General features: G+C 41.2%; 1 protein-coding gene across 6 annotated transcripts; it reads right to left on the bottom strand.

Annotated features, from left to right (window-relative positions):
* Positions 1-946: 946 nt before the first annotated feature.
* Positions 947-11,336, bottom strand: MTX3 (metaxin 3). 6 transcript variants are annotated; one of them, XM_075020293.1, is made up of 10 exons: positions 11,153-11,335; positions 10,565-10,634; positions 8,906-8,982; positions 7,272-7,364; positions 6,036-6,218; positions 5,812-5,888; positions 5,644-5,694; positions 4,767-4,924; positions 4,282-4,370; positions 947-2,913 (listed from the first exon to the last, which is right to left on the bottom strand). In XM_075020293.1, the coding sequence occupies exons 1-10, from the start codon at positions 11,231-11,233 to the stop codon at positions 2,839-2,841; spliced, it is 954 nt and encodes a 317-aa protein (XP_074876394.1). In that variant the 5' UTR covers positions 11,234-11,335; the 3' UTR covers positions 947-2,838. The 6 variants fall into 6 exon arrangements, with proteins under 6 accessions (XP_074876394.1, XP_074876393.1, XP_074876397.1 ...); XM_075020292.1 differs by having other exon boundaries at positions 947-2,887; positions 11,153-11,332; XM_075020296.1 differs by lacking the exon at positions 4,282-4,370 and having other exon boundaries at positions 947-2,887; positions 11,153-11,336.
* Between the last annotated feature and the right edge of the window lie 1,686 nt (positions 11,337-13,022).

Below are 13,022 nucleotides of genomic sequence, written 5' to 3'. Positions count from 1 at the left end.
GTAGCGGGGGGCTACAGGGGCAGCTCCTGTGAGAAGCTGCTAGAAGCTTCCCCCATGTCCAACAAAGCCAACGCCAGATAGAGCCAATGGTCCGATAGGACCACCTGCAATCTCAGGTGGTGGACAAAAAGCTGATCACCATGGCAGGTTTTCACTCTGCAGCTGAGGTAGGTAGCCATGGCTTCCTTTACATTCAGCAGACACACACATTTTCAGAACTTGACTCACTCCGCTATTTTGGGTATCTACTTCAAGGAGATGAAATGCAACCTAGATCCCATCCTTCTCCAATAGCCAGAGAAGGACCTTTGACTACTTCAGATGCAGATAGCTACAGTTACTCAAACTGATCCCACCCTGGACATCATTAAGTGCCCAGGCTCAAAACTCAGACACACAAAATATGCCAGTAAACTAACAGGCAAGCCCAAGCTGTCAGGCCAGAGATGACACTTTCCACATACAGGAGTCTGGTTTTGAATTCACCTTGGATAAAAAGTAGAAAAAGGAAGAGAGTGCATGGCTGTGCAACCTCACTGGTTGCCTGGGATGGTATGCACTACTGCAGGCAATATTGCCGTGATCTCTGGTCCTGTCGTCCTCTGCCATCCAGTGAATGAAGTCACTCAGGCATTGGTTTGTCAAAATTTTGCTGTCACACAGCCCAAGGCTCACATTCAGTAAGATTAGAAAACCTGTGCTTTCCTATTCCCCCCTTCCCAAAAGCAGCTGTGTTGAAAGAAAGGATTGGTACTGAATAGTTGCGGTGAAAATTTAAAATCTGCCCTCATGGATACGCTACATTGTTCCAATTTTTTGTTCTAGCAGTCAGCAGTTTTTATTTCTTTTTTTTTTTTTTTTTTTAAAGACAAGATAAACCTTTTCACAAGGAAAAAAAAATGTTCAAAAAACCTGACATAATTTCCATAAAAAACACTACAAAAACTCCACTAAATATCCAAAATTTTAATCTTGGAACAATGACGTTTTTACAAAGAGATTTTAAGGATTTGAGTGTACATAATCACGCAACAAACTAAGGCATATTCTCCATAGCCACGTTTATAAATTAAAGACTTTGAAAAGCCATGTGACTTGATCTCATTTAAACCTCGTCAAGATACAGGCAGTACAAATTTTAAAATGTTTGACTTACTTTTAAATGTAGTGGACTGTCGGTTTATACAATTATCATGAGTATGAGCTAGACTAATTTCAAATCACTGAAACAAATACTTTAGTAAGAGCATGAAGCTTAAACATTATTTTAAAGTGCTCATTAGAAACCCAACATTTCAATTATAATTAAGAAATGTTAAAAGATATTACATTCCTTACATGTCGAGTCTAAAAGTACAGTATGTACACAATCTACAGTTTTGTCTTCATAAATAGGAAATAATTTACCATGTATCTCAAACATGACTAGTAGCTGAAGGGAAGCTGAAAGACTATTTTGATTTGGCCAGAAAAAGTTAAAAACCAGAACAGTCATCCCATACATACAACTACCAGAATTCTGTATCCCAAGCACTGCCACTTTGGCCCATCTCCTTGACTAATTCTCCTACACCCACTCATGAAGCATCTGCCAGTATGTTGCCAGTAGAGAATTACAGCATCTCTCTTGTAACGGAATTGCTTGGGTCTCTAGAACTGGCAAGGCTGCTGCTAAGAGAAAACATAATGAGGCGTAAGTCCCTTAATAAAACACACGAATTATGTGCTGCAATGTATTACACTTTGCAGAGATAAAAGAACTCTGAACTAGACTGTCAAACAATAAAAATTTGGACGTTCTTTATGTTATTTTTTTATGAGCACTACAGTTCATTCAACAAGACAAAACTAATTCAAAGGCATCTGTGACAAATTTAAAAGCCTACATCAGCTTTCTTGTAAACCTAAAACCAATCCTGTAAAAATCTTGTAAAACCCTACCCAGTTTCCTTCAATCCAGAGCCACTGTATGTTTGCTAGTCAAGTCTCCTGTCCTGACAGGAGCTAATCAAACCTCTCCATCTCACTAGGAGTCCTCTGTGATTTTGACTTTACAGTTTTGCAGCGTGTGGTATTACCCTGTGCGCAGGTTAAGTGTGTTTCACACAGGACTAATACCAGGTACCTGTGAAATGTTAGTATTGTACGTCATTGTACTCCCCACAGCGTGCACACTTTTCAACAATCCCCCTTAAAGTACAACATGGCAAGTTTTCAAAAATACAAACAACCTTAAAACACAAGACCCAGGAGTGTTCATGAAAGCACAATAAAAAATATTTAACTTCCTCCCATTGCTTTTCATTTCTCAGCTGCCACGAAGGGCAATATTTCATTTTTTTCTGGGTCTTTTCACCAATTTTGCAACTGGACTTTGTAATTTTCAGACAGATATAAGAGTATACCCACTCACATATAGTTACATGATTACAGTAAAATCAAAAGCCACAACGTAAAATAATGGTGAACATTCCATAAGTGAAATTGTAACTTTTGGTCAACATTTCTGCTAGGCTGAAGGCAAAAATATGCTGTACAACATCATGTTAACATCTGCAGGAATAAGCCTCTTGTTTACTTTAGCCTCATCTTAGTGTGTGGTCAGCCTGAACTATGCAATTTCTTAAAAGAATGGGTAGGTAGATTGTTAAGCTATTATTTCTTTCCTGCTTGTACCCATTAGCAGATTCTTCCCTTGCAAAACAACATTCATGTGAAAAAATTTACTGTGGTGCTCAGAAGAGTTGAAGGCAAACACGTGTATGGGCAACAAAACCTGTCAAGGTGACAAACGATTCAATGGACTGCCTTCTCCACCCACAGCAAGCTTGAGCGTTGTTAGCTTTCGAGGGGGATGCTGAGGACTCTTACGAAGGTTGTCGTCCATCTGCAGAGAAATAATGAGAGCCGGATCTGGCAAACAGTAGAATATAGATTATACAATTAGTCTATTTGTCAGGGCTGCCATCATTAATGCTGGTTTGGGCTATTTTTTACCCTGTTATTTCAGGCCCAGCCAAAACTGATGCCTTAGTTCCTCTCCACTCCCAAATATATTCTTGTGTTAGAGCTGCTGTTCATTCCATTAGCACATGGTGTATCAAACCCAGGGCAAATAGGTGTGCTTCTGGTCAAATAATTTCATCAAAATTACTGAAGAAAGCAACACTGCTACTTTCTTCTAAGAGGTCAAAGTTTCAATTTTGTATGATAGCCAAATGCTGCTAGAAAGCAGATCAAAAGTCAAACTGCTAACATCAATGGATGCTTTTGCACGTTCAGCAGCTTGCAAGAACAAATGTTTTTCAAGTTAGAAACATTCTGAAGGCGCTGGGTGAATTTAGATTAGTTACACAAGACCTCTTCAAAGACAGGTTAAAATAAATCTCTGAATATAAAGATTTTACATTTTTATAGGAAATGAATGTAATGCCCTGTGCATAATGTGGTATCAAAAAGAGTAGTTACTACAGGATAAACAGAATCACAGGAGACAGCACAGGGGAGATCTTCAGAGGTTGCCTAGTCCATCCCATTTCCTCACGGTAGGATCAGCTTTACCTAAATCACACCTGACAAATGTCTGCGTAGCCCATTCTTTAAAACTTCCACAGTCACACTTCAATACCACAAAGAGGAGACACAATCAATACCTAATGCTACAGAAGCTGATGGTAGTTAATGACTTATTTCATACACTGATCCTTTTCAGGAAGAAATGCTTTCTATCCTTCTAGTTAGAGTGTTCTGTCTGCATCAGAAGACTAATTCACAAGTATTTTTCACATAAGTTGTATAGCTTTTGGTAAATGCTGAGTGACAGCCTTAGAAACAAAGAATATAAAGAAATACAAGCTAGATGTAGAACAAGCAGGAGAAAGAGTGACTATAGGTTAGTGACTACAGCATTCAGCTGGGAGCAAGGAGAGCTGGCGATCAGTCTTAACTTGCAGGACCATTTCTGAGTTTTGATCAATGTATTTGCCTCCTCCTTTGCTGTAATGTACGCTTGCAGAAAGACAATCTTCTTTTGTTTGTACGCGCACTTACAATCAAAAGAACGTCGTCTTGCAATAAAAATCCTTTTTAACTACAAGGCTTCATTAATTATTCCTTTCAGATGAGATAATATTCTTCCTGTCTCTATACACAAAGTAACTCACTAAAAAAGAAGCAATTAAAATAAAATGTCTATTGTACAGTTGCAGTTGCCATGCAAGAGTATCTGTGAACAAGTAACCACAATGAAGCAGGAAAATTAGAGACTGAAGCAAAAGTAACCTTTTCAATCAAGTTGGATTCCTTATTTACAAGCTGTGTGAGTTTCTGCAGATTAGCATCTGCTGTATCCTGTCCAGCCGGAGAATGGCCTGGAGAGTGAAGGTAGAAAGATGAGGAGTGACAAGGTATTTACAAAAGCTTTTAAATCCTTAAAAAATAAACCCGCATTGGAGAGAAAGTTCATGCAGTATTTTTATTGTAAGAGGAAAAGCCATTCTATGTGAGAAAAACAGAAGTACTAAGCATAAGCCATAGCACAGATACAGGTGCATTTTGCCAATGCTTGACAGAGTCTAAAACTGAGTATTAACGTTTGCTTTTAATTTTCAATCCTTTCCACACAACTTTGGAAATTTCTCTACCTCATTTCCTCACAGAAGCTCTAGCATAAAATCTAATTCCGCCTTGGTTCACAGATGGAATCCTGGAGTCCCAATCTAAACAAGACTATACATGACAAAAAGGGGAGAAGAAGCACAGCTTACCTGAGAGAGTTAACCTGAAGTAGCAAGTTAAAATATCATCACAGAATCGACACAGATTGGGAAGCTGTTTCAAATGCTCTTGTAATTGTACTCTGGGGAAGCACACTTTATAAATCGGTGCAAGGAAACCAAACACAAAGGCATCCAAGGTGGTAGGCCTGAAAAGAGTGACAAACAAAACAAAAATCCCACAGTGACTAAGGTAAGACATTAAAACCTCTACAATGTAACCATTTTCTCTGCATGTCAAACACAACTCATGACAGAACATAGTCAGCTCTTCTGGCATTCGAACTTCTCATATCGATCTAGTAAATGCTTTGTACAGACTATCTACTGATTTCAGCACCTCTGAACTAGAGACATGCTGGCAAGCCAAAACAGTAACTTCAGCATTAAAATCCAGTCATGCTGTCATGTGCACTGATATAAAGCCACTCTAAAACACATTAGTGGCATCACAAAAGCCAAGCTGTATGCCAGGGGACCAGGATCCTCTCTCATGAAGTGGTCTGACTTCAGTGGATAAAGGAACAAATCATCCTTTTTAGGACCTGTTGGTACCATGATGTTGGCATTATCTGCTCCCTGCTGCGTACATTCCACAGGAATAGGAGTGTTCCCAGACCTACACCCTCTTCCCATGAAGGCAGTGGTAACACCTCAGGCTTAAAGCATTTTTTCTACATGCAAGCACAGGAGGTGACATTCGGTGGCTAGAAAAGCATTCTCTACACTAACTCATCAAGCACCCCACATTTTCTTAGCAGCTGTGGGCAGCATCTGCCTCTCTGTGAAAAAATGCAGGATAAGAGAGACACCACATTGCCTTAGTCCAAAGATCTCGTTTGTGCCCTGTTTGCTCATTCAGATTTACCTGAAAAGCAGAGTGTGAGACATGAAACTACTGTGCAGCACTTTTAATGTTCTGGCAGGTTAAAAAAAAAAAAAAAAAAAGTTTAAGTGTTCACAGAGTCATGTGGTACCTGTCTTATTAATAAGTCATTGAAAAAAAAAAAAAAAAAAAAAAAAAAATCACACTCACGTATCTCCAAAGAAAAACTGAGATGTTCCCAATCTCTTCGACAGGAGATTTAGGCACTCCTTGGCATCCCTGTATATCTGATGAAACACAAGACTGTCTAAGAGCCCTAGGTGTAGCAAGGCTAGTATACACAGCATCGTTCATCATTTGACAGTATGCTAGACTGCTTCAGTTCTTGTCTTTGACAGCACCAACTTACAAATTCTTTATTACACGACACATACCTGTGCTTCCACTTCAGTGAGACTGTAGAGTGGAGGCCCACCCCTGGTTAGCAAGATCCTATTCAGTGCTTCCCTGGACATCTTTCCAGGCAGATACAAACTCAGTGGGAAGGCAATCCTTGAGGCAAACCATGGCTTTGTCACGCTGCAGTAGTTTTCAGCCTCAACCCAGAAAGTGTGCAGCTGTATCAACACAAAGAAAAATATGACTGGAATTTCAGTAAAAATAGTAGACAACTCTTAAAAGTTTGATGTGTAAGATCTCGTGTCAAAGCAGAAGCACCAGGAATTATTGTTATTTAAGGCAATCAGGCTCCAAAAAGGATTATACTAATCCTTTGAGCGTAGAAGTATATAATTAAGGCAACAGCTACCTTCCACCTAAAGAAAAACAAAGATATTACATAGACCTATATACACGTGCATAAAATTACATGCACACTCATGTTTATCTATGTGTATATATATATATAGATACACTCATACACACACACATTGTACATAGAAAATACATTACCAAAAAAGTTGCTGATGTACAGGATCAGGTTTGAACTTTCTAGGTTTTTGGGGTTTTTTTAAATTGTACATAAATCTTATAATAAAAGATATTATGAAATATTGAATTTGAAACCTTGTAGGTCAGCTGAAGAGGCTAGCCTATGACATCATCTGGTCAGAATATTTTTTCCTGTATAAACTGAAGCCAAAGTCATTCAAGGGATCCAATGTCTGGGGATTTTTATAGCTCTAATGTACGTACACTAAATTGGTGAGGGCATCTGGCCATGTTATTTAGAACTGAAAAATGAAACTACTGAAGGGTATTTTCTCAAGAGTTCTATAACTGAGCAGTTCAAAAGAATTCCACAGTTGTGCAACCCACGTCAGACATACCACATCTTACTCAAAGCTTTTTCAAAAGAATGAAATGCAACAAAAACCAGCCACAATAAGCTGTTTTCAGGATACTGTTTCCCAAAAAAGCATCTAAAAGAAAATAGGTGCCCTTTTAAAATGTCTTTCATAAATTCATTATTATTACTTCACATTCTACAAACACACATGTCTTTCCTTCTCAAAAGCTGCTAGGCAGTATTTCCAAAATTGGACTAACAAAGCAAATACATTCCAGCCAGGACTATGGCTGAGAGATTTTAATGTCTCTTACATTGGGCACCTCTTGTAGCATTCACCTCCAAAAATTCTGGCCATTATAAAGTATTTCTCAATACTTACCAGAGCAGGAAGAAGCTTCTCTTCAAGTAGTGCAATATATGCCAGTGTATCAGCTCCTTGTTTTGCAGACAATTCATAATCAGCATTATACTTCTACAAATTAAAAAAAAATACATACTACAGTGTTACACAGAACTTTCCAAAAAGATGATCAATGCAACCTGAAGCTGCTTCAAAGTTAACAGCTATCAAGCCAGTAAATACAACAACATTTTTCGGGATAGAAAGCACACACTCACTAGAATTTCTTTACTTCTTCAGGCCAGCTATGTTAAACCTCCTTGCAACTCCCTCTTCCACTTCCCCATTCTTAGATTTTGGGGCCCTCCTAGCTCCAAAATAACTCTTGTGTCTCCTTCCCACTGCTTTCCAAACAACTGTTCAATGATACAGAGGCAATTTTTCAGTACTTAGGGATGTAGCAAACCTCTGGCAAGTCCCCACCTTTATTTTTGAAGAAGGATCTGACACTTAAGCTGGTGTAAGTGTACAAAAAGGCAAGCCCATCTTTTGCTTTTAAGTACTATTCTAAAAGTTTAGAAATTGGATGCTGACAATATAAGGGACTAAATGCACAGCTAAATTAGTGCAGTTATAGCTGACTGAGCTTTTAATTCTGACACTGGATCCTTTTAAGGTGCATTAAAAGGGCTGGTAAGTTTTTTGGGGTGAGAGGAGATTCATTTCATTAATTTAGAAACAAAGGGTCAGTGCTGGTCCTTATACATCTGAAAAGCAAGTATATTATTGTTATACTTAAACTCAAAGAGGGATTTTTTTTCCCAACATTAAGGAATCTTTGGTATTCAAATGGCTATGAAACTTATGAATTTTAAAACAACTGTCTAAAATCCCATCTCAAATGCGCAGTTTTCAAATTCTGTTTTTCTCTTCTCTCTGATGTAAAGTTTCACTAACATGGCATTCATCAGATAATCTTCTTGACTAGGCAGGAACTGAATTACTAATGTAAAAGCAGAAAAGTGGGCTGGAGGACCAGCTTAGAAATAAAAAGATGATACCATGCTTTATTAGACATCTTTATACTTTGTGAAAAGCAGAAATTGTATAGCTTTATTCTTTGTGAATAAAACATTAAGAGACCTGCAAAAGGCAAGCAAGAGTTGACTACGCAATAACATGATGTGCATCAAGAAATACTTGCAGACATTTTTATGCTACAAGCTACAGAAAAACTACATAGATTAAAAAACAACGCTGTATGTATTATCCTTCAAAAAAAGAGCACTGGGAGATGATTACCCATTTGAGCGGTTAAAACCACATTTCCCAAACTGTAATATCCTAGGTCTGCAAAGCCATAACGACGTTAAAAGCATTACAATTAAGAGCAGGGTGCTCAGTGAGAAACTGCTCAGTTAAGGCCAGTTTGCTGTCCTTTTCAATGAACAGTTTTCTCGTGCCTATTTTTAAATCTTTCACACAACTAACAATCAAACTTTCAAACAGCAATCTGCTATCCACCATTTTGCAATTCTCACGCATGTATGAAAAACAGCAAAGCACTGGGTCTGAAATGAGTTCCAGGTTTTTGGAAGCCTATATCAACATATACAGGGGACATGCAGAGTCACGACAAGGCAGAGAAAGCAAATCTTTTGAAAGAAACCTACCTGTCTCCTTAAGAAGTTTAATATTTTTGCTGGCTGAGAAATAACAATGTCTTCTGATATCAGAACTGGTACCTCTCCTAGAAGGCATAAATAATACAGTCAACAATTTATACGGATGAGTTTTAACATAACTAGAAAGCAATCAGTCACTTCACCTACTTTCCTTTTCTCCATAGCATGCTCTGATCTTTCTAACATGTACGCATAAACTAAGCTTTACACAGCAGGGGAGTTCCACCAAGGTCACAAATATATTCAGTGTATTGCGGCCTTCACTAGTAACAATACATAAAAAAGGGCCCACATCAAATCAGACTGAAGCCAATGTCTTCTGCTAGATATCTGATACCTTGAGAAACATGCTACTTGTCTGGATTTCAGATGTTCATCGTAAGCCAAAAATTCCAACCCAGTCCAACTGCCCTCTCAACTCATTCACCTCTGGGCTGCTTCTTCCTGCTGCTCCCATTTTTCACTGCCCTTCCCCTCCAAATCCATCTTAACCACCTGTTTTCTCTAGCCTTGCTACAACCACTGCCCAAGCTACCACTGCATAACCACGACCTATTCCAGAACCAAGTATTTCACTTCTGCCAGAAGCTACTGGTCAGCCTTTACTCATCAGATTGCAGAATGAAAGACTGTAGAGTGTAAAAATCTCTGTAACAGGGGCTATCTTATAGCACATTCACAACATAACTGCCACAATGAGTCTAACATGACTGTGTTGCTAAATACTACTAAAATATCAATTATCAGCAACGCTTACTATTTGGATTTTTTTTTAAATGCATTTTATGTATTTTGTTTATGAAGAAAGCCACTGAACTTTTGGCAAGTACACTCAGCTAGTTCCTGGTATTTTCTGCTAACAGAAAAAAAAAAAAACCACTGAAAAGCAAGAGTCAAAGGAGCAACTTCTGCATGGATACTTTAATGCCTAAACTGATGATGTGGTAAGTGTAAATGACAGAGTCCTTTAACCTTGCAGAGATTTTACCTCTCTGGAATACATCAAGACAATAACTTAAATGCTGAGCAAACAGATAAGCAATGTGTAGAAGTATCCAACAGGAAGTCCTCTCTGATACCTTATCTTCAACTTCTCTGGCAACTAGGTTGTTAGTCACTTTTTCTGAGTCAACCTCTCTAACTCAGCACAGTACTAAACATCCCAGCCGGTGCAAGTTACACTCTTTAAGGCTCACATTCCACTTCCAACTGTACCAGCCCATTAAATTATGTATAATTAAAGAACACTATTTCCATACACAAGTCTAGTTACTATCATTATAAATATGCAAAGTGCAGAAAACTTAAAAAGTTGCTTTCATTACACCATCAATTTAGACTACCTGACAGAAACAGGCATGTACTTGGCACCACTGCTCTGCTGTCCGCTGCTTCACCCATACTCATTTTAATAAATTGCCCTTTGAGGCACTTTATTTATGTCTTCTATTATTTTATTCCCACAAATTCATCACACTTGATCCTGTAAAGTCATTTATCAATGTATCGTGAACCACGTACCCTTCACGGGGCGGGGGGTACACTCATTAACACAAAACCAAAGCATACGTAGAAACAACACAGAAATTGGAACCCGCATTTATGATGTGGCTATGATTAAAATAGTAAAAACCACAAAGATGGTACCTTTTGGAGCTCTCCAAGAGTTATGTATAGTATTCACTGTCAGGGGAGCGCCAGAAAATTTGGCATAAGCCTGCGATAAAGATTACGGGGAAAAAAAATGCAGACGTTATGTGTATGAGAAGTGTAAGACAGAACTTGAACAGCTGTTTTAAACACCGTTTCGCGGAAATGCCGCCCATTAAGGCCGGGGGCAGGCGACCCCCGGGACGGCACGACGCCCTCTGAAAGGCCAGCAGCCCTGCCCGCGGCTCCGGGGGGGGAGGGTCGCGACGCTCCGCGGCAAGGCGGCTCCCTGTGGGGAATGAGCCGGGGACCGCGCCGCCCCGCCAGGCCTCGCCGCGGGCCCAACCGCCGTCGCCTCCCACCCCCGGCCGACCACGGCGGCAGCAGCGGGCCCCTCGCCCAGCACAGGCCCGGCCTCGGGGCGACAAAGGCGGGCGCGCCCCTCGGCGGCGGCGGCGGCGCCGCCTCTCCCGGGAGGGAAGAACCCCGCGGACACCCGTGCCGGCGGCAGGCAAGCCCCGGGGCGCCGTGCCTCCCTCCTGCCCTCCCTTCCTCCCGGGGCGGGTGCCGGCCGCTGGCCGTTACCATGACGGTTAGAGACTCCGGGTGCAGGGACGGCAGCCCCCAATCGCCTCCCCAGCAGCTCAGCTCCATGGGAGCCGCCATCTTGCCCGCCGTCCGCGCCGGACCGGGAAGCGCGGCGCTGCTGCCCTCTCATGGCCGCGCCTCGGGGAGGGAGAAGGCGGCGGGGGGCGTAGGCGCCTGAGGGGCCGCCGCCGTCCCCCGGGGCCGTGTGGCCGAGAGGCGGCGGGGGTCCCGCGTAAGGCCGTCCTGCCCCGCCCCTGCTCACCGCCGTCTGCTGCCGAGGCCCGGCGGCGAGGCCGCTGGAGGCGTCGCTGAGGGGCAGGGGCGTCGGCGGCCCGGAGCCGTTGCCCTGTGAGGAGACGCCGCCCGCCCTGAGACACCGTCGTTTTACTCGTGAAACACGGCGGCCTGCGCTACCGCGTTGCTGAACCCCAGCTCTGTGGCTCTGTTATTACACACGAAGTTGTGACCTTCCACAGGAGCAAAAAATGTGGCTTTCGATCCAACGTAAAGAGCAGTCATCAGCAGTTTGGCTTTAAAAATAAGGAACTCTGGTCATACGGTACCAGTTTTGACCAAATTATAATGATAATCCATTCAGTGTGGGTTTTTTACTGTGGACCTTTAAAGGCATCTAGTTGTCAGCTGTTGCATTTCAGTAGGCATGCCACAGCACATCTAAATACTAAGTCAAGTAAAATGTTTCCATCCTTCCCACACAAGGAAAAAATAATATGCGCTGACTTAAAAACCTGCACTGACCACCCTTATTCAGGTCTCCTATGCATAAAGAGATGAGGAGAGCAAGGGCAAAGCTTCATCCATCCTCCCTCCCCCGTGTCCCCGTCCCCCCCCCCGATCCACAGTTTCAGATCTGCATGAAATTTGTGGCAGAAAGTGTCATGATAAAAATCTGCGACACTGATCTAAGGTCACTCTGCTCCAGTTTATGAAGAACATAGGAGAAGAAACACGTATCCATTTTTTTTTTTTTCTCAGAAAAATGCACCACTGGCATTGTTAACAGTAGCAAAAAACTTTTTTTTTTTTTTTTTTTTTTTTTTAATGGCTACATTACATTTCTCCCTTTTCCTCCCTAGAGGGACCACCTAACTTCTAGTCAGTCTGTCCAGGTACTTTGGCCTGTTCACTGTGTGATCGCCTCACTGAGATGTGCAAGCTTGTGATCCCCAACATCTCTTTCTGTACGTAGGATGAGCCAGCTTACAGCTCTCTTTAAGACAGGCTGCGAGAAGGCTTAGGAGGTAAATAGGAGAGTAAACTTCCTTTGCATTGCCTTAGGACCTAATTAATCTGAGCTGCTGTGGAGTCCAGAGCAAAGATGGAAAAAGGCAACTTGCATCTTCCCTCCCCCATCCAAAAGCTCATGAACTTTTTCCTTTTGGTTGCCTGAGAGGAATTCCTATTAGTGTAAATGAAAAGTAAATAGGTGCATTGAGAATGGATATATGCCTTGACTTGAAAAAGTGGGGCTTCAATTTGTGTTTCTGAAAAAGCAAAACTTGTTCTGAAACCCGTGTTTGAAACCTTGTGTTCTACAAAATTTGTATGAAAATGTGGCAAGATCAAACCCAGAAGTATTGACATAAATATGGAAGGATGCGGTTCAGAGCTGATACTTCACTTGCATTAAGTCTTCTATATCTTAATTGTCCATGAATCCTGATTTTTAATCGTCCATATAATTCCATAAATACAGTGAATCTCTTGATGCATATTCGGAGCAAAATATGAAAGCTGAATTAAGCAGCAGGGATTCCTTTCCCCTATGCCATTACTTGGAATTCAAACAAGTCACAGACACTTCTGTAAAGCAAAATCTATAAAGTTGGCAGCTTCTCTGTACTCC

The sequence above is a fragment of the Buteo buteo genome, chromosome Z (genome assembly GCF_964188355.1).
Source record: "Buteo buteo chromosome Z, bButBut1.hap1.1, whole genome shotgun sequence".
In the NCBI taxonomy this organism is placed as follows: Eukaryota; Metazoa; Chordata; class Aves; order Accipitriformes; family Accipitridae; genus Buteo; species Buteo buteo.
The sequence above is the reverse complement of the archived record's forward strand: the minus strand, read 5'-3'. Positions and strand labels throughout refer to the sequence as shown.

Bases quoted from the DNA above. Each gene is read 5' to 3' on its own strand.
- MTX3 (XM_075020292.1), bottom strand. From the start codon at position 11,233: ATGGCGGCTCCCATGGAGCTGAGCTGCTGGGGAGGCGATTGGGGGCTG. The intron at 10,635-11,152 runs GTAACGGCCAGC...TCTTTATCGCAG, and splicing joins CGGAGTCTCTAACCGTCATG to GCTTATGCCAAATTTTCTGG. The intron at 2,888-4,281 runs GTTACTTTTGCT...ATTTCTCTGCAG, and splicing joins AATCCAACTTGATTGAAAAG to ATGGACGACAACCTTCGTAA.